The sequence below is a fragment of the Thamnophis sirtalis genome, unplaced genomic scaffold (assembly GCF_051295495.1).
Source record: "Thamnophis sirtalis isolate CommonGarterSnake01/CBP01778 unplaced genomic scaffold, rThaSir2_p1.2 scaffold_2, whole genome shotgun sequence".
NCBI lineage: Eukaryota > Metazoa > Chordata > Lepidosauria > Squamata > Natricidae > Thamnophis > Thamnophis sirtalis.
In genome coordinates, this window is record NW_028261382.1 from 142,223,863 (window position 1) to 142,244,228 (window position 20,366).

At 41.9% G+C, this 20,366-nt stretch overlaps 2 protein-coding genes across 2 annotated transcripts; both read right to left on the reverse strand.

Annotated features, from left to right (window-relative positions):
- Positions 1-14,551: 14,551 nt before the first annotated feature.
- On the reverse strand, positions 14,552-15,862 carry LOC106554608 (uncharacterized protein F54H12.2-like). Its single transcript, XM_087703577.1, has one exon. It carries the CDS (start codon positions 15,860-15,862, stop codon positions 14,552-14,554), a length of 1,311 nt encoding a protein of 436 aa, XP_087559703.1.
- A 2,298-nt stretch (positions 15,863-18,160) lies between these two features.
- LOC148049215 (uncharacterized) lies at positions 18,161-19,325 on the reverse strand. Its single transcript, XM_087703578.1, has 3 exons — positions 18,834-19,325; positions 18,654-18,740; positions 18,161-18,531 (listed from the first exon to the last, which is right to left on the reverse strand). Exons 1-3 carry the CDS (start codon positions 19,102-19,104, stop codon positions 18,161-18,163), a joined length of 729 nt encoding a protein of 242 aa, XP_087559704.1. The 5' UTR covers positions 19,105-19,325.
- Between the last annotated feature and the right edge of the window lie 1,041 nt (positions 19,326-20,366).

The window sequence follows — 20,366 nt, forward strand, 5'->3', positions numbered from 1 at the left end:
TTTCATTCTTTTTGATGAATGAGGATTTGCTTTAGAAATTATTTCAAAGAAAAAAAAATACTAGAAAATTGTCCTAGGTCAGGGGTGTCAAATTCACATTGTCACAGAGGCATCATGTGATATATTACAACTTTTTCTCCTTCATTAAACTGGGCATGGGAGTGCCCAGTGTGTAACACACCTGGCCTGTGGGCCATGAGTGTGACGGCCCTGTCATAGATGAATATAAAATATTTGGCATTTAATAATAGGTAGTCATGGTTGGTCTGTAAATGTTTGCCTTTACTGTGTATATATAATATTCGCAGAGGTCCCTGCATCTCTGCCTTTCTACATTTTCATTTAATCACCGAAATACAACATTTGTCCAGAAATAATTTTTTTCTTCTGTTCAATTGTATCCAATTCTTGGACAATTCTTGGAAAAATCCCTGCAGTTTTTTTTTATGAGATTAGGTTTCAAAAATGGTTTACCATTACTTACTCCCAATGGATGAGACAAAGTGACTAGCACAATGTCACCAGCTAGTTTTATATCTAGGGCAGGATTAGAATTCATGGTCTCTCAGTTTCAAGCCTGGTGCATTAACCACTATATCAAACAGACTAAATGATCGGGAGCGTCAAAAAATCCAGAATATGTCCACATATATTTTGATTTTTTTTCACCTCCACTGACCCCACCCTACCTTGCAGATACCTCTGTCCTTCCATTGTTTTTTTTTAAAAAACCCACAGTACTTCTGATATTTAAAGAGTATTGATCATAAGAAATGGTTAACACATTCTTCTTGACCTTGTCAAGGAGATTACTTTGAGAAACCACCCAGAAGCCATTAAGACCAAAACAGGTAGAGAAGAATTTAGGAAAGTGGGAAAATGTTTTGAAGAGGCTCAGACTGGCTTCCTTCTGATTCCCTGGGCTGTAAGTTAGAGAAAAGGAAAATGCAGACAGAATTGAAGAGGCTCAGACTGGCTTCCTTCTGATTCCCTGGGCTGTAAGTTAGAGAAAAGGAAAATGCAGACAGAATTGCATGGCTGTTTTTATTCTTAATCTTTCTACGAACTCTGTTTACTCTGTAATCTGGTCCACCTCATAGACATTAAATAATGTGTAAAAAGTTGTCCTTCCTCTTTTTCTATTCACACATTTGGTGGGAGAATTTTAAAAGTCTACCATTAGCTTTCAAAAAATCAAAAAGAATATGGATTGACTGTTTTGAGCTCAATAATTTGTAAACCAGAAAACTCAATATTTAATCCAGAGTTAAGGAGAGATTATTCCATTGGAGTTGAGCAAAACAGAGTTAGACATACAAAAAAATTCATTTGACTCTTTTTTCCCCAAAAATATAAATTTGGGCTGCATGTTTCAGAAATAAAGTGCTGAATATCTATTTGTTCAGGGCAAGAAAAGGGGGAGTCAAGCAGTATACAGATGGTGATAAAAAAAGGAGAGGAATAATAGACCAGTTACTCCCTGCTCTTCCTACATAATAAAATATCTAAGAGGAGATATGTTGACCTTAATAGAGAAGCAATATCCTAGTAGCATGGAAATTATAGAGAATTCTCATCCTGTGTTATAATCAGTAGTAGTATATTGTACATACCAAAATTTTACTTATAAGCCCCGCCCCTTTGTTATTGTTTATATTTTTAGCCACGCCCCCTTTGTGTGACGTATTTTGTTATGATTCCACCCCTTTTGTGACGTGTTTTTGTTTACAGTGTAACCCCTCCCCATTTATGACAAACCCCCCTTACCTTGGGGGTTTATAACGTAATATCCGCCAGCCCTTCCGGAACTCCTTTTTAAATGAAGTACTTTAATGTCATGGCGAGGCAAACCCTAGTGACCCCGAAATCCTCATCCCCGATAGCACGGTTTCAAAATACGCACCCGCCAGTTGTGACACCCGTGGCCTTTCACACGGGGACGTAGTAACAACAAACACGCCAGACCCACAATCCCTTTCGGTATGAATAATTGTGACGTCATAATTACTCGCCAGAGGAACTTCTCATCGGCGCGTTTTACACAGCCGATTTAAAAGCAGTATACAAGCAAAGAGAGCCCCCGATATGAGGGTTTTTTTACAGAGACGTAAAAATAAAATACTATATTTGCAAAGAAAACCACCTTTCTTGTACGTGAGTTATCTATCTTACAAGGACGGAAGCGAAAGGAATTAGGAAGCTGCATCTGTGGGGTGGAGGTAGAATTAAAGCGTTCCCAAAAATTCGGCGTTTTACCCAGCCGTTTTAAAAAAAGCAGTATCAAAGCAAAGTAAGAGAGCCCTGATATGGGGGGGGGGGGTTTACAGAGACGTAAAAATAAAAAACTATATTTGCAAAGAAAAATTAACTTTCTTGTACGTGAGTTATCTACCTTACAAAGACAGAAGCAAAAAGGAATGGGAGTTATCTATCTTACAAAGACAGAAGCGAAAGGAATGAGGAAGCAACTTCTGTGGAGGGACGGGAGGAGGGGGGTGGGTGACTGTTAGCATCAATATCAAACCGTGTACACGTAAGCTTTCACAAGATTAGAAGTAAAAGGAATGAACAGGCATCCTCTGCAGGGGGGTGGTTGGGGGGGGGGACTGTCAGCATAAGAATAATGGATTCCAAATAATGACAGTATGGAGATTGAGACATGCGCAATATGATATAGAAACATGTCCAGACATATCCCGGATATTGGTAGACGTGCGCACAGAGACCGCCACACCACGTGCCAGGACCATGACTAAGGAATTTTGAGGCCTGTCCTCTCACTGACGGTGGATAATAAGAGGGGGCAAGGTAGCTTTTCTAACCACTTAAGGCTTAGGCTTCTGAGACCCCAACATGCAGGCTGACAATGGAAATAATAAAAGTGTTCATAATGAAGAGCCAATTGATGATTTATTTGATGTGAAAATGACACCAGAGCCAGCAAAGAGACCCCGGCGAATTAGGAAACTTTGTAAAAAAATTTACATTGAGAGTATACGTGACTTACCGGTTAAGATATGTTATTGTCGATTCTGTCAGCCACCAAACAATGACGGTATGCAGTATATGTAAACCAAAAACAAAAAAAAGTTTCATGATTTGAAAAATAGAATATGTATTGTAAGCTATGTCTTTTTTTTTCAGAACTGGCACCTCAACTGAACACAGGGTTGTTGCAAATTGTCAAGAACTGTATTATCAAAATTCTCCAACATTGTTTAATGGGATGCCTGCAAAATGAAGACCAAAGGGATGGATCCGATGAAGCAAGCCTTATTAAAAGCTTGTGTCTTCAAATATCTAGACCTCAAATTGTATGGCTAATTATTAATATTTCAGACAAAATGAGTAAATTATATTTCACAAGAGACACCTTAAATGAAGTCAAGGCCTTTATAGAAAGCATTGAGAAGTCAAAGGAACCAATGTTATTAATGAAAAAGATATGCGATGAGACACCTATACCTTTAAAAAGACTGATATGTCAAAATGTAACAGAAATTGATTACAAGTGCATGTTAATGTAAAATTTTGTGTTTCTAATAAAAGCTACATACTGAAGAATTTTTTGAAGCCTGTTGTTATTTCCTACTGGTAAAAGGACATTTAGAATTTTCTGGAGGGGGATCATGGTAGGAGGGGTGGTTGGTGGGGGGGGGGAGGGGATATTGGTTATGCTGAAAGCAAATTTTAGGGCATGGTTTCAGGACCACCAATAGGTTTGTAGGAATACGTTCTACGTCAAGACCATTGGATTGGGGTGATATAGCTGTTTGAAGCTGATAAGACGTTGGTGGTCAATTAACCACAGACACCATGCATGGCTGACCGTTGAAGAAGACAGCTTCAGAATGGCAGAAGCTAATGTAAGTACTTCTATAACTATTTAAAATATAGATCTTCATATATATATATATATATATATATATATATATATATATATATATATATATATATATATATATATATATATATATATGTATGTATGTATGTAATATCCATCATTATGTGTTTATTAGGAGGAGGTGACAGATTCGCAATGTGTGAAAGCATGTGAAGGTATTATTTTTCTTTTCTGGGTAAATCTATAGATTGGGGAGTGGGGGGGAAGAGCAGGGTTGTCGTTTTGTCTATCAGCAGAGCTTCTATTACATTTCAACTATTGTTTCAGAGTGTGAGGAAGATGAGTTATACGCAAATCTCACCATGCCTACAGATTCACAATATAATTTATACATGAATGCAAATCAGTTACATGGGGAAATAGAAGGTATGTTAATTAATATACAGACATAACTACTGTTTAAATGGTAAATTTTGTCAGGACTTATGATGAAATGTTATCAAAATGAATGTGTAAGGGGCTGGTGCTGGAGGGGCAAGTTTCAAACTAGACATTTAATATATTAAGGGTTATAGTTTTCTGTAGCAAGAAGTACAACTATATGAATTGATGTTTCTTTTAGATTGGAGTGACAATAATGATGAATTGTTTGCCTTGTTAACTCTACTGGAGGAGTCTCAAGGGATTTCCTATAGTGGGGCCCATGGAGAGGCTACATTACAAGGGTCACAAGAAAGTGAATTAGAAGGTTTGTTATTTATTTTACAAGATAAGTATTGCTTTAAAAAGATGTATGGTGTTATAGAGTGCAATAAAGAGATAACCCTAACAACAATATGGGTGGTGAGGTTATGTGTAATGCTGTGTTTAGTAGTATTTATTGTAATAAATATGTGAAAAAGATGTACACTCACGGTTCTACGTTCCTTTTTTTAGAATGGTGGAATAGACAGTTGCATACATGCTTTCCAAACAGCAATGCCACACCTGTACAATCGGGAGGTGGTCCACAAGCAAGAACAACACAGGGGCAGGACACAACACAAGGCTCACAAGAAATGGATATGCAAGGTGGGATCTGTTATGTAGATACAGGCATTAGAAAAAGCAGTACTTATATATTTCCAGGCTGTTTTAATATATTCTTTGCACTATAATAAGTAAGAAACCTAACCTAACTGCTAATTATGAATCTACAGATAGTGACAGCGAACAGTTCTCTGCTGATTTTCCAAGGCCACAAAGCGATCGACAGAGTATTGTACCACAGCAGCACCCATCAAGCCATGCACAGGATGTACAAGGGCAGGAACATGAACCCCAACCATCAACATCTCGTGGAATACAAGGTTAATTAAAATGTAAAAAGTATTAGTAAATAGGGATATTTGAAGTTATTAAACAGTAAAAGATACTCAAAATGTCTTTTTTATTTAGTTATGTAGAGCCTGTTTGTAAAAAGTCAAGAATGGGGATGACATCCCTCAGAGGGCGGTAACAGACAGTAACAATAAAGATACTCAAAAAATGTCTTTTTTATTTATGTAGAGCCTGTTTGTAAAAAGTCAAGAATGGGGGCTGACATCCCTCAGAGGACGGTAACAGACAGTGACAATACCAGTGAAGAGGATATTATGTCAGGAACCCAATCAGCAAATGAGGGGGATGCCTTGGAAGACTCTGCCACGCTAAGTGCAACAGAAGCCCCAGAGGTGTTCCTCGAAAGAATGCAAGCATGGCATAGAAACTTTGAGAATTTCACGGTGACAGAATACTATGAACGTTATAGATTTGTAAATATGGAACATGTTCAATCATTCACACAAGCTATAGATATTATTCATAATGAGATACAGGGCCTTTTGAACCGTATTTCCAGGGAGATAAGACCCAATGATTTTATACAATTGCGGATGGATGCCGAGGAATTAGGGAGGCCCTTATTTAGTGTTAGGAGGCATCTGGAGGATTTAAATGCTGATCAGTTCCTTAGTTATGTAGAGAATTTATTACAGAGCAACGTTGAACTCTTGTGGAGGAATTCTTTGGAATTTACAGTCACTATTGTGAAGAACCGGGAGGGGGGAGGTCTTAGAAAATTAGTAACAGTTCTATTCAGTAAGGTATTGGAGAAGAAAAAACAGCACCTGATTGATTTCAATGTGGAGGGGATGTTTCTGTGTTTTGCAGGCAGCCTGCTGACATTGTTAGATAACGGGACGTCTACTAAACAAGAAATTATTACCAGAGCTGTGGACCTACATAAAACCCTGGGTTTACAGATCACAGAATTGACTTTTCACAGATACACTTATTTGAGGACTACTTCGGTATAACTATAAAGATCGTGTTTTACCATGAAGGGGGTTGGAGATTTTTTGTAACAGGAGGGTCCCTGGAAGTAAGAGTAGAGTTTATGCTGTTACATGACAGTCATTACTATGGTGTAAAAAACATAAAAGGCTTCATGGGTGCTCGTTACTTCTGCAAGATGTGCCACACAGCATATCACCATAAATTTAAGCATGATTGTCAATATTTTTGTCGAGCCTGCACAGGCTCAGAATGCCGCAAATTGCCAGGCGGGAGTGTGAAGTGCCAAACGTGCAAAACGCTTTGCAGATCTAAGTCATGTCTTGAAATGCATGAACGGCTGGCTTTGGAAGGAAAAATTAGTTGTGAAGCTAATGTATTTTGTTCCAGGTGTGGTATCTATGTGCCTGTCCCACACACCGAATGTAAGAAGGTAACGTGCGGGCAGTGTGATGCTGTAGTAGATAGCTTATGTTTTCTGAAAAGGCTTTACAAACCAAATATCGGTGACAGTTACATTGTGTATGATTTTGAATGTTGTCAAGAAACAGGAACACACATACCAAATTATGTGTATGCTATGGACATGCTGGATGGTCAAGAGGTTAGAAAGTGGGAATGGTCCGGAGTTAAATGTCTGGAGGAATTTGTGAAAACGTTTGTGCAGCCTAAGTTTAAGGGTTCCACATTCATAGCCCACAACTCCAAGAGTTATGATGGTTACCTAATCCTCAGGCAGTTGATTCGTGAAAAGGTGAAGGTACAACTCTTAACTCAAGGAGGCAAACTGTTATGCATAACCCTGCCTATGTTTCACATACGTTTTATCGACAGCCTTTCTTTTTTACCAATGAAGCTTAGTAAAATGCCAAAAGCTATGGGTTTTCAAGGCTCCAAGGGTTATTTCCCTCATTTGTTCAACACTGCAGAGAATCAAGAGTATGTTGGAACTTTGCCAGAAGCCAGGTATTATAGTCCTGATACCATGATGCCTGGTGAGAGAGAGGACTTCGAGAAATGGTATGCTGCTAATAAAGATACAGCATTTAACCTCAAAAAAGAGCTTGCATACTATTGCAAAGAAGATGTAAAAATATTACGGAGGGCCTGCAATAAGTTTAGAGAACAAGTTATGGAAATGACAAGTAGAGAATGTTTCACAGGGAGGGGGGGAGATATTCTTGAAGAGAGAGAGATTCACTGCATTGACCCTTTCCAGTATGTGACATTAGCATCAATTTGTATGGCACAGTATCGATTCATGTTTTTAAAGAAGGACACCATCGCACTGGCGCCTTTGGACAATTACCAGAAAAGCAAGAAAAGCTTTTCTGCTTGCTCTATACAGTGGTTGATGTATATAGAGCATACAGAAGGGATCAACATCCAACATGCACTGCAAGGTGGTGAAAAGCAAGTAGGTATCTACTTTTTGGATGGTTTTGCTGTCATTAACGGGGTACCCACAGCGTTTGAATTTTATGGTTGTTTTTTTCATGGATGCCCTATATGCTACAGGCCCCAGGACTTCAATAGTCTGCTTGATTCAACCTATGGCATGTTGCATGCTCGCACTAGGGCTAAAGAAGATTACCTACATAGTTTAGGTTTTGCAGTACGAAGCATCTGGGAACATGAATGGAATGACCTGATGAAGAGAGATGCGGGATTGAAACGATTTCTAACAGATAGTAAACTCCCAACACCCTTGAATCCCAGAGATGCCTTTTTTGGGGGTAGAACAAACGCCACATGCCTGTACTATAAACCAAAACAGGGGGAACAAATCTTGTATTATGATTTTACAAGCTTGTACCCCTTTGTGAACAAGAACAAGATGTATCCGATAGGTCACCCAGAAATAATCTACCAAAACTTTGGGGATATAAAACAGTATTTTGGACTTGCAAAAGTTAAAGTGTACACTCCGAGAGGCCTATACTTTCCTGTACTGCCGCATAAGGCAGGTGGAAAATTAATGTTTAGTCTGTGTGCAACTTGTACGGAAAATCAACAAGTCACAGAATGCCTCCATAATGATGAGGAAAGAGCCCTAACCGGCACATGGTGTACTGTAGAATTGAATGTGGCTCTAGAGAAAGGCTACAGAATTGCAGAGATCTACGAAGTTTGGCATTTTGAAAGGAAGACAAAAAACTTGTTTTCAGGCTATATTAACATGCATCTCCGTCAAAAACAGGAGGCTAGCGGGTATCCCGATTGGTGCAGAACAGAGGAAGATAAAGAGCACTATGTTCGGGATTATGAAAAGAAGGAAGGTGTCCTTTTACGCAGGGAACATATTGAAGTCAATCCTGCTAAAAGACAGATTGCTAAACTGTTTTTAAACTCATTGTGGGGTAAATTTGGCCAGAGTACCAATCAGATGACACTCTGTGGTGACAGAGCCTGAAGAATTATTTCAATATCTTTTTGTTCCCTATTACGAAGTGTCCTCCTGCGAATTTGTGGATGATGAAGCAGCCGTTGTAACGTGGAAAACCACCAAAAACCAACCTACTAAGGCAACGTGTACAAATGTGTTCATTGCCAGTTTTACAACTGCTTATGCACGGCTAGAATTATACACGTTATTGGATCGCTTGGGGGACAGATGCCTCTATCACGATACCGATTCTGTCATTTTTATTAGCAGAGAGGGGGCGTGGTCACCTTCGCTAGGGGATTATTTAGGACAGTTGACAAGTGAGATTCCACCAAACACTTCAATCACGGAGTTTGCAGCAGTTGGGCCAAAGACCTATGGGTATGCTTTGTCAAACGGGGCAACTGTGTTAAAGGTGAAGGGGTTGACATTAAATAGTGCCAACTGTGTAAAAATTAATTTTGAAACTCTGAAAGAGCTGATTGATGATTATTGCCTAACAGGGAGTGAGGAAAAGAAAGAGATTCAGGTACAGCAGCCTGGAATTGTTAGGATTAAGAAACAGTGGGCATTGGAAACATGGGTGCTCAGGAAAACTCTAAAAGTTAACTATAATAAAAGGGTGCTCAATAGAGAGGATTATTGTACGCTACCTTACGGTTATTAAGTATGATGAAAAGCAGTGCACAATTTGTACATCCTTTCTCATGTATTATAAGTGGACCAGGGGTGGGTTCCTCCCGGTTCGCACTGGTTCTTGCGATCCGGTTCGTCAGTGAACCCGGAAGTAATTAACTTACGGGTTCCTAGCTCCTAGCCCCTGTCGCTGGGTGCCTGCAGGGTTTTTCTTTTTAAAAAACGCCTCTCCGGAGAGGAAGCCCTGTCAAAGCGCACCTTTCCCGCCTCGGCGGCTGAAGGGACCGCCCCACCACTTTATCTTCCTCCTCCTCCTCCTCCTCCTCCCCTTTTGCCCTGAGCAGCAGCAGCGGCAGCCGAGCCGGGAAATGGGTGCTTTGGCAGGGCTGTGGAAACTCTGTCAAAGCGCACCTTTCCCGCGTCGGCGGCTGCAGGGACCGCCCCGCCGCTTTATTTTCTTCCTCCTCCTCCTCCCCTTCTGCCCTGAGCAGCAGCAATGGCAGCCGAGCCGGGAAATGGGCGCTTTGGCAGGGCTGTGGAAGCCCTGTAAAAGCGCACCTTTCCCGCGTCGGCGGCTGCAGGGACCGCCCCGCCGCTTTATTTTCTTCCTCCTCCTCCTCCCCTTCCGCCCGCAGCAGCAGCAACGGCAGCCGAGCCGGGAAAGGTTAGCTTGCTTGAAGCTCCGAGGAGGCGGGAGGAGGGTCGCAGGAGTGGAAGTGGGGGGTGGTCTTCCCGTCTTCCCGGCCGGGAAGAGCTGAGAGGCTGCCGGCCCCTTTCGCAGGAAAGTTAACTTTTCTTGGCGAAATCCTGCCCCCCCCGCGTGGGTGTGTGGTCGGCTGTCCTCTTCCCGTAAGCCGCCCGGAGTTACCTGTGTGTGAGTTGGGCTGCCCTATGCATTTGCGTGTGTGCGCTGGAAAGAGAGTGAAAAAGAGAGGGAGAAATAATTATATTAATTAGATAGATCAGTCTTTCTCCACCTTGGAGACTTGAAAGTGTGTGGACTTCAACTCCCAGAAAGGGAGTTGGGAGAAAGGGAGAAAGGAGGAGAGAATGAAAGGAAGTTGGGGGAAAGAAGAAAGAGGTAAGGAGAGGAGGATGGAAAGGAGAGAAAGAGGGGGAGAGAGGGTAGAAAGGGGAAGAGGAAGAGCAGGAGTAGGAGAAAGGTAAGGGAAGAAGGAAGGGGAAGGAGAGGAAGAAGGAGGAAAGTAGAGAAGGGAGGGAGGGTGAAAAGAAAGAGGTAAGGAGAGGAGGATGGAAAGGAGAGAAAGAGGAGGAGAGAGGGTAGGAAGGGGATGAGGAAGAGCAGGAGTAGGAGAAAGGTACAGGAAGAAGGAAGGGAAAGGAGAGCAGGAAGGAAGAAAGTAGAGAAGGGAGGAAGGGAGAAAAGAAAGGGAAAATAAGGTGGTGTTATAACAGGAGGAAGGGATGGTAAACAAAGCAACCCAAACTGTATATTATAACCTATTAAATGAAATAATAAATGTATAAGAATGATAAATGTTAAAACACTTGTAACCAAACGACATGCTATATGTGATGATGGGTTTTTTTTCTTTTTGTTTTGTTTTGTTTTTATTGTTGTGGGTATGTGTCGTCTATGTAACAAAAAAAAATAAAAAAATTATTTTTATAAAAAGGTGGAGAAACACTGAGATAGATGATAATGAGATGAGGGAGGGAGAGGGAGAGAGAGAGAGAGAGAGACCATAACTAGATAGACAGATAGGCAGGCAGATAGACGGATGGATAGAGAGAAAGAGAGAGAGATAGGTAGGCAAGCAGATAGATGGATGGAGAAAGAGAGGGGGAAAGAGGGAGAGGGATACCATAACTAGATAGGCAGGCAGATAGACAGACAGATGGATGGATGGATAGAGAGAGAGAGGATGTATATAATTGGCTAATTACCACGGTTCGCCCACGTTACACCTGTCCTCCGCGAGCTGCACTGGCTACCTGTTGGTCTCCGGGTGCGCTTCAGGATACTGATGACCATCTTTAAAGCACTCCATGGTAGTGGATCTGGGTACTTGAGAGACCGCCTTCTGCCGATTACCTCCCTAAATCGACCAATTAGATCGCACAGACTGGGCCTCCTCCGAATCCCATCCGCCAGTCAATACCGACTGGCGACCACGCGGAGGAGAGCCTTTTCTGTTGCTGCCCCGACCCTGTGGAACGAGCTCCCCATGGAGATCCGTACCCTCACCACTATCCAGACCTTCCGCGCAGCCCTCAAGATCTGGCTCTCCCAGCAGGCCTGGGGATAGGCTCCTAATTACCCGCCCGAGTGTTTGACTGTTGAATGAAAGTTGGGTTTTTATTACTTTTCTGTTGTTCACATATTGTTTTGTTTTGACCTTGCACCTCCCCTTCCTTGTGGTTGTAAGCCGCCCTGAGTCCCCTCAGGGAAAAGGGCGGCATATAAATCCCAATAAATACCTAAATACCTAAATATAATTAAGGTGACCAGACGTCCCTAGCGAGGTCGCGGGCTGGCAGTAACTGCCGCGGCCTAGCTCCCCCCCCCCGGTCAATGGTGTCCCTCTTTACCAATCTGAAAATCTGGTCACCTTACTTGTTTAGGTAATTCTGAGGTGGTTGATGGTTCTGTGAGTGCCTGTCCTTTATAATTTTCCACATTGCCTTGATGGTTTTTATTCCAGTGACTTTGTCTTTCCTGTTCTTAGGCTTAGGGAAAAAAAACTGGTTTCATTGGCAGTCTTTCTTTGGGGGGGGGGATTTTTATTTTTTTGGTGTTTTCCTAGCACTGTCATAGTTTGTGGGTGTGGGTGGGTGTGTAATGTCCCACAGTTATCTATGCATTAATAATGATCTAGTAATATTAATAATATCTAGTAATTAGTAATATCTAGTAATAACATCGTCTTGGCCACTCCCACCAGGTCACATGGGTGGCAGGGCACTCCCATCCGGTCACATGGGTGGCAGGCCACTCCCATCCGGTCACATGGGTGGCAAGCCACTCCCATCTGGTCACATGGGCAGCAAGCCACGCCCACAAAGGAGGCCACGCCCACAGAGTAGGTTCGAACAATTTTTGAAACCCACCCCTGAAGTGGACCTTCCAATTCTGGAAAATCGTATTTTATAAAACAAATGTTAGAACATGGTGAACATGTATTATCTGAAATGCCTCAAAATATTATATGGTTTTATAACTGTTGGCAACCTCTGTACAAAGAATTGCTTAATAAATTTTCCAATATTAAATTTGTGGAGGGGCTTCCTGACTCTTTTGATGATGCTGAGTTGTTTCCACCAAATCAAACCAATTTAGCAGTGGTAGATGATCTCATGGCTTCTGCTGGTGAAAGTGAGCAAATAGAGAAGGCCTTCACACAGTATGTTCATCACAAAAATCTTAGCATTATTCTCATACTTCAAAACCTGTTTTTTCAGGGTAAGAAAATGAGAACAATAACTCTAAATGCAAAATATTTGGTGCTATTCCGATGCCCCTGTGACCAGATGCAAGTGGTCACATTGGCCCGTCAAATGTATCCCTCCAGCACGAGGTTCTTTTTAGAAGTGTTCCAAGATGCAACTAGCAAACCCCATGGGTATCTTTTAGTTGATCTATCTGCCACTACTCCAGAAAACTTTAGGCTGAGAACTGGGATCTATCCCCCTGATTGGCCGGTAGTTTATACTATCAAAAAGAAGGGTAAAAAGTAACTGCTGTAATTGGAGAGCTCCCAATTCATCCAGGATGTCTGAGAGGGTGCGCAGAAATTGGGGGGTTCTAAAAATCTTAGTAAAGGCCGGCCCAAAACAGAGAAAGGCCATCTTATGCAATGCTAATAATGACCTGGTGGGGGCCATTGCTGAAATAGCTCTGAACACTTTAAAAGGTAACCTACCTCTGAAGCCTTCACAATATCGAAATTTAAAGAGAAAGAAAGACTGTATTAAAAAGCTGAGTGATAGAAAGATCTCACTGAAAAAGAAGAAACAGGTTATTCTTCAGTCAGGTGATTTTATAGCTCCATTTTTGGGTGCTGCTATACCATTGCTGACTAATCTATTAGTCCAGTAAACATGGAATATGCAGAAAAAATGTATTTGGTGCCAAAGCATCAGATGGAGCAGTTACATGGACAGGCACCTACAATAGGCACTACTACCGTTAGCCGATTGGATGATGATATGAGGACCATTCTTCAGAAAACTGATATAAGTGAAGATGACAAGATAAAACTGTACAACAACGTGTTGCAGAGATTTCTAAGGCTGACCAGACAAAATGACTCTGAGAAAGACATTCTGAAATTTATTCAAGCTCCAGAAACATTTAAACAAGATACTGTTGTGCCAGCCCCTGCACCACCACTCTCCACTACGGATCCAACAACGCAGGAGATATTAGAGGGAGTGAGCACGCGTTACAAGAAAAATGCCTCTCTTTTGTTGAACAAAATGAAACAGCATCAAGACATTTTGGGATGGGATGATTATGGAACCATTTTATACAAGGGTACAAAGGTTCCTGGCACTAACACTGTAGACCTGGTCAAAGGGGTTTCTCAACAACGCTCGCGTACTGCAAAATATTATCCTAAGGGCTGGAACGAGTTTCTGTCGGCTATGGCAGAGATGAATGTTCCAACGGTCTTGCTAGGTTCTAATGTTGTTAAAGAGCAGCTTGAAAAGCTGAAAGAGGCAGGTACCTTTAAGCTTGTAAGTTCTACAAAATCACCCTCTGCTATGTCTGCTCCTAGTGTAGGATCTGTGTCAGCTCCTAAAAATGTTCTAAATTTTGGTGACTGGCTCCATTTGTGAATAAATAAAACACTGTAAAACATGCAATACGTTTAATGTTTTGTGTTTATTTTATAATGTGCCATACATGTTTGCATACAATGGTATTGGTTACATGTGCTGGTACTTCTTCCAGACTTCATATTTACTACAAACTGCTTCACCATTTGATCGTTTTTGTCATCTTTTTCAGAGTATAGCTTCAAAATATCTTCATAAGGTAATCCTCTCATGCGCTTAATTAGATAAAACAAACAATGCTGTCCACAGGTTATTGCCAGGGGGTTCTGCAGTTGAAGAGTTTGGTATGTGTATGTCTTAGCTTGCAGTTCTAAAAACCTCACAATGTCAACAGGAAAGTCAGAGTTGTCTGGTGATTTTCCGTAGGAGTCAAAAAAATCGCCATAGCTGTGAGTTGGAAAGTAGAATGGGAGCCAGTGCTCCCCTGGTAAAGTTCTTGGATGTGTGTTCACAATTAACCCGAAAGGCCTCTTTGAGATTTTTCTCCTGGGTAACAAATCGCTGGGGTATACGCCTAGAAAGAGAGTATTTCCAGACAGCACCCGTAGTATCTGTATAGTGTCCATTTCTTACATGTAATCATATAGGACGTTGCGTGTGTGGCTTATTTCAATAAGATTTTCAAAGATTGCATAGAGTATCATGTTGATGGTATTGGGGAGGGGCACAGCAAATCTAATTTCCGCCCTCAGGTTGCCATTCTTGATCAGGGAATAGTGCTCTGAGCAACCTTGATCAGGGTTCAAATCAAAACAATATAATGTATAACCATTGTTAAACTCCTCACGGTTAATCAGCACAGAATGGTCTTTCATGGATTTACCGGAAGTCTGTAACAATTGCATATATTCTCTCACAAAAAGGTTATGTTCATAATCGGGCTGAAGGGGTTTTGCAGGAATTTGTTCACCATCACAATACAGGGCGCAAAAGTTGACATTATAGTGCTGAAAATTGAAAGGGTTTCTTTCATAATTACCACTAAATGCAGCGTTGTCCACGAACCCGATCACTAACTGTTTAGGTAACTGTCCTAGAAATAGGTTTTCCTGATTACACACAAGACTGCCTGCAGGAATGCTGTAAACCTTCATGCCTACACGATCAATAGGGTATTTGGTGTTAGAGGTAAGCAGCGCCTCCGCATGGCCCACCCATACACCGGGGGATACTTTTACACGTTTTACAAAGAGAGATGCGCCCAGGATCTGTAATTTGTAATTTTCATTACCATCTCTCATCAGACAGAACTTGTTTTTACTTCTTGAGAGTTTAATGCTCACATCCACACCGTTAATCAATAGCTTGTCTTGAAAAAATAGATCACTATGCAATGGTCCTAGCAGATCCCATTTACGACTTCCAGCTGTATGTCTAGCTCTCGCTCTGAAACCGGAGTTACCAGCAGCGGTCAACAGTGTGTTCTCCATGAGTGTTGCATCATCCTTGTAAAAACCACCCGCTGAAAATTGGGTGCTCAGGGCATCTCCACCATAGTTCAGAATAAGTTCAATAATTGCTCTGTAGGCGTAGCAATGGTGATTCTGTGTAATCACACAATCCCCTAATGTAACATCCACCTGATTGAACAATGATGCTATGGGGTAATTGACAAGGCTGACTCTTGCACCATTGTCGATATCCGTGCCATCAGCCTTTACAATCTTGCAGCTCACATACAGCAGAGTATTGTTTAAATCCGTGTAATGTTCGCCGTGTCCGGTTATAAAAAATTCCAAGGGGGCATTCGGTGTCAGCGCTGATAAAGGGGGGATCTCAATGTACGTGCAGTTTTCAATGCTTGTTTGCGTAGGTGCCAGTTGAAAAAGATCTAGCTCTGATTTGACGCATTCCTCTGAAGCCTCGTGGATAAACGCCATTTTATATTAGAAGATGTTCTGTTTGTCACTGCGCTTCCTTCCTTGTGAACGTTTCCTCTTTGTATGGCGTGGCTTTTTCGCAACCTTCCTCTTTTTAGGAGGAGGCATAGGTGGTCCAACAGAATGTTTCTTCCTGATTACAGCCATACCAGACCCCTCCTGCCCCACCCCTACAACACGTGATACAAGCCGTCCTGACACATCTCTGACAATATTATTAGCAGCCACTTTCATGTGAGGTTTAATGATTTCTAGGCCTCTCCTCAGTAAAGGCATCGCTTTTTGAAAAAGTCCCCGGAACAGGCCCCCTATACCGGTACCGTACATAACAGGGGTTCCTCGAAAACCCGGTAGGCCATTTCCCGCCTGCGCCCGGTAGTAGTCTACATAGGCTTGAGGGCTCCCGCACTTCTTTATCACGACCATCCTTCACTTTTCTGAGGCCTGAAATGAAGCTTAGCAATGACCTTACCGTAGTTAAAAACAATATTTTCATTCTGGTCTGTTTTGATTTCTACAGTAATCGTGTCAATGTAATGCTTGTTGACAGCCACATAATGCGGTTGGTCATAGGTTTTTGTGATTATTTCATTGTCCCTACCCTGTACAGGTAGGTATCGTAGTAACGGTACATAAAAATCTCCCACTATCTGCGGACATACGATATCTGTATAAATATACAGAGTGTTGAACCCCGCTGTGATGTCCACATCAAAGTCACTTTTTTGGGTACGCACATGTGGTTGTAATCCTAATACCCGGCCAAGTCCTTCGGTAACTAGTATGCTATAGGGCCCAGCACCTTTAATTCTGATTTTCCGTCCAATTGTATCATACTTCATGACCACCTGTGGTGGTTCTTCAGACTCCGCCATAATCTTGTTCATATTTTTTATCACTTGCTGAATGTTTGCATAGTGACCGGCTTTTAAAGGAAAATGCCATTTTTTTCTCTCATTGGCAATTTCAAAATATTCGTTTGCATTTATTGTATTCCAAGTGTGCGGATATTGTAGTTCCACAAGTCCTACTTCCCACGATCCCTGCAACTCTAGACCTTTTGCCAACCTTATAGTAAAGTTAGAACTTTGGTTGTTGGGAAACGCAGCCGCTGATGCATTGCTGGGTAGTGTAATATAGAAACCCACCATGTCAAAGATGGCACACTTCACGCTCCTTAATCCAACTGTTAAACTTCTCTGGCCATCCGGACCATTTAACTAGAAATTCTCTTTGTTTACCCCTCCCTCTTTTTCGGACTATTTTTTCAATTCTATAGACACGCTCTTGGTCATTAGGTATCTTTTGCATCTCTTCTGGGTAAAAGGTTCCCTGGACGACATCCTCTGCATAATCCATTAATTTATATACAGTTCTTTCCCCCCTTGGTAGCTTTTCCTTGATAATAAATATTTCATCTGTAAAGGTTTGGTGATAACCCTTTTCAAACTTGTCCTTTAGTCTGGATATCCTAACATGATCCCCCACCTTAAAGTTTTTAAACTTTCTGACTGCTTTTAACCTTTTTCCATATAGACGTAGCCAAGTGTCTTTTTCATTAGAGCAGCTTACCGTATTGGGGGCCGTCTGGATACTATGATGGTAAGAGCTATTGTAGCCCTGCATGAGAGCTGGTAACACATCCACATACTGGTGAGTATTTTTAGCTGTAAAATACCTCCAGATTTTATTTTTCAGAGTGCGATTAAATCTCTCTATAACTGCTGCTTTAGTTTCACTATGTGTCACAAAGTGATGTATGCCATAACATTCCAAAAGCATCTTCAGAGGCCTGTTTAAGAATTCTTTTCCTGCATCTGTCTGTAACTTTCTAGGAGCCCTTCCTGTTTGGAAGATGCTCTGAAACGCCTCGGCAACCCCCCGTCCAGTCTTATCAAATAAACAGACAGCCCAGGCATATTTGGATAGCACATCAATCACTGTTAAGATAAATTTCATGCCATTGTTTTCAAAGGCAAATCCTGTTAAATCCACGAGGTCTGCTTGCCACTGACAGTCTATGCAAGATACTATTGTTGCATTCCTAGGAAAATTAATTCTTGTGGGCTTATGAAGGGCGTAGGCATCTTGCCCAGACAGCCATGTTTTGACCTGTTTCAGCATTAAGTTTTTAATGCTCTTCCGCCCCGCGTTAAATAGCGATGTTGCACCCCCATAGCTGCCCGTACTTTCTGGTCTATAATACAATTCCTTCAGTACATTTTTATACTTCATCCTGCACCGTTAACCGTACAATAAAACACACGTTGCTCTTTAGCATAAACCTTTTATTTGTAATTAAAACATGCTCCCACGAACTTGGTTAGCAGAATAATATCCGTCATCAGAGCTAGCATAATAGACAACATCGTCATCATCGTCTTCATCAACCTCTGTAGTTGCCATACAGATGCAATCAATACCCCCACATGCACATCCTACAGCGTCGTTGTCATCGTGTGAAAAGGCCCTTTTACCAACCCTTGGTAGCCAAATGGGGTAATCACGACTCTTCAGAATCACTGGTTTAACATCATCATTAATATCCTCAGTAAACATGCCGGTGATATACTTCGTAGGGCTTCGATAATACGGGAAGTCATCTGTAGCTTCTTCCTCACTTGAGGTGCTTCTAAAAATCATGTCATAGTTATATCCAGGAACCGCTTCTGTTTAAATATAAAGAATACCCCATTACTAAAATTAGCCGCAGTCCTCCACATCCCTTCCATTTATCATATACAATTATCATCAATACACTTAGTAAAAAAGTCTATTTAGTTTCATTTACCTATGCGTCCCTCTGCAGTTTCTTCAGCAGTTGGTAAGTTTGGTGTTAAGGAGTCCTTCTTGTTATAGTCACATCCTGGAACAACACCTGGAAAAATATATTAATTCATTACTTATCACAGTGATAACTGGATTATCTCCAACCCCCCCCCCTTCGAATATATAAAATATCTTTACTTACAACTTGCAGTTGCAATGTCCTGTGATAAGCCGCTTCTCTTGGCCGTTACCAGGCCCTGGCGACAACATACATCGCTGCCTCCACCATCTTCATAGTCTTTCACGTTACAGCAGGACAGCCGACATCCAAACAAAATAGGTCTGAAGAACTCTCGTTCACCACCGAACTTAGTGCAACATATTTTATGGCAATCTTTCAGAACAGGCCTTCCCTCGCCCCACGGTGTAGAAGGATCTGCAAACCTCTTATTATTTCCATTGTCAGCCTGCATGTTGGGGTCTCAGAAGCCTAAGCCTTAAGGGGTTAGACCTTGCCCCCTCTTGTTATCCACCGTCAGTGAGAGGACAGGCCTCAAAATTCCTTAGTCATGGTCCTGGCACGTGGTATGGCGGTCTCTGTGCGCACGTCTACCAATATCCGGGATATGTCTGGACATGTTTCTATATCGTATTGCGCATGTCTCAATCTCCATACTGTCATTATTTGGAATCCATTATTCTTATGCTGACAGTCCCCCCCCCCAACCACCCCCCTGCAGAGGATGCCTGTTCATTCCTTTTACTTCTAATCTTGTGAAAGCCTACGTGTACACGGTTTGATATTGATGCTAACAGTCACCCACCCCCCTCCTCCCGTCCCTCCACAGAAGTTGCTTCCTCATTCCTTTCGCTTCTGTCTTTGTAAGATAGATAACTCCCATTCCTTTTTGCTTCTGTCTTTGTAAGGTAGATAACTCACGTACAAGAAAGTTAATTTTTCTTTGCAAATATAGTTTTTTATTTTTACGTCTCTGTAAACCCCCCCCCCCCGCCATATCAGGGCTCTCTTACTTTGCTTTGATACTGCTTTTTTAAAAACGGCTGGGTAAAACGCCGAATTTTTGGGAACGCTTTAATTCTACCTCCACCCCACAGATGCAGCTTCCTAATTCCTTTCGCTTCCGTCCTTGTAAGATAGATAACTCACGTACAAGAAAGGTGGTTTTCTTTGCAAATATAGTATTTTATTTTTACGTCTCTGTAAAAAAACCCTCATATCGGGGGCTCTCTTTGCTTGTATACTGCTTTTAAATCAGCTGTGTAAAACGCGCCAATGAGAAGTTCCTCTGACGAGTAATTATGACGTCACAATTATTCATACCGAAAGGGATTGTGGGTCTGGCGTGTTTGTCGTTACTACGTCCCCGTGTGAAAGGCCACGGGTGTCACAACTGGCGGGTGCGTATTTTGAAACCGTGCTACCGGGGATGAGGATTTCGGGGTCACTAGGGTTTGCCTCGCCATGACATTAAAGTACTTCATTTAAAAAGGAGTTCCGGAAGGGCTGGCGGATATTACGTTATAAACCCCCAAGATAAGGGGGGTTTGGGTAGGGGTGGGAGGGGGTGGGAGGGGGTGGTTGGGGCGGAGGGTTAGGGTTAGGGTGGGGGTAGTGATGTCATAAATGGGGAGGGGTTACACTGTAAACAAAAACACGTCACAAAAGGGGTGGAATCATAACAAAATACGTCACACAAAGGGGGCATGGCTAAAA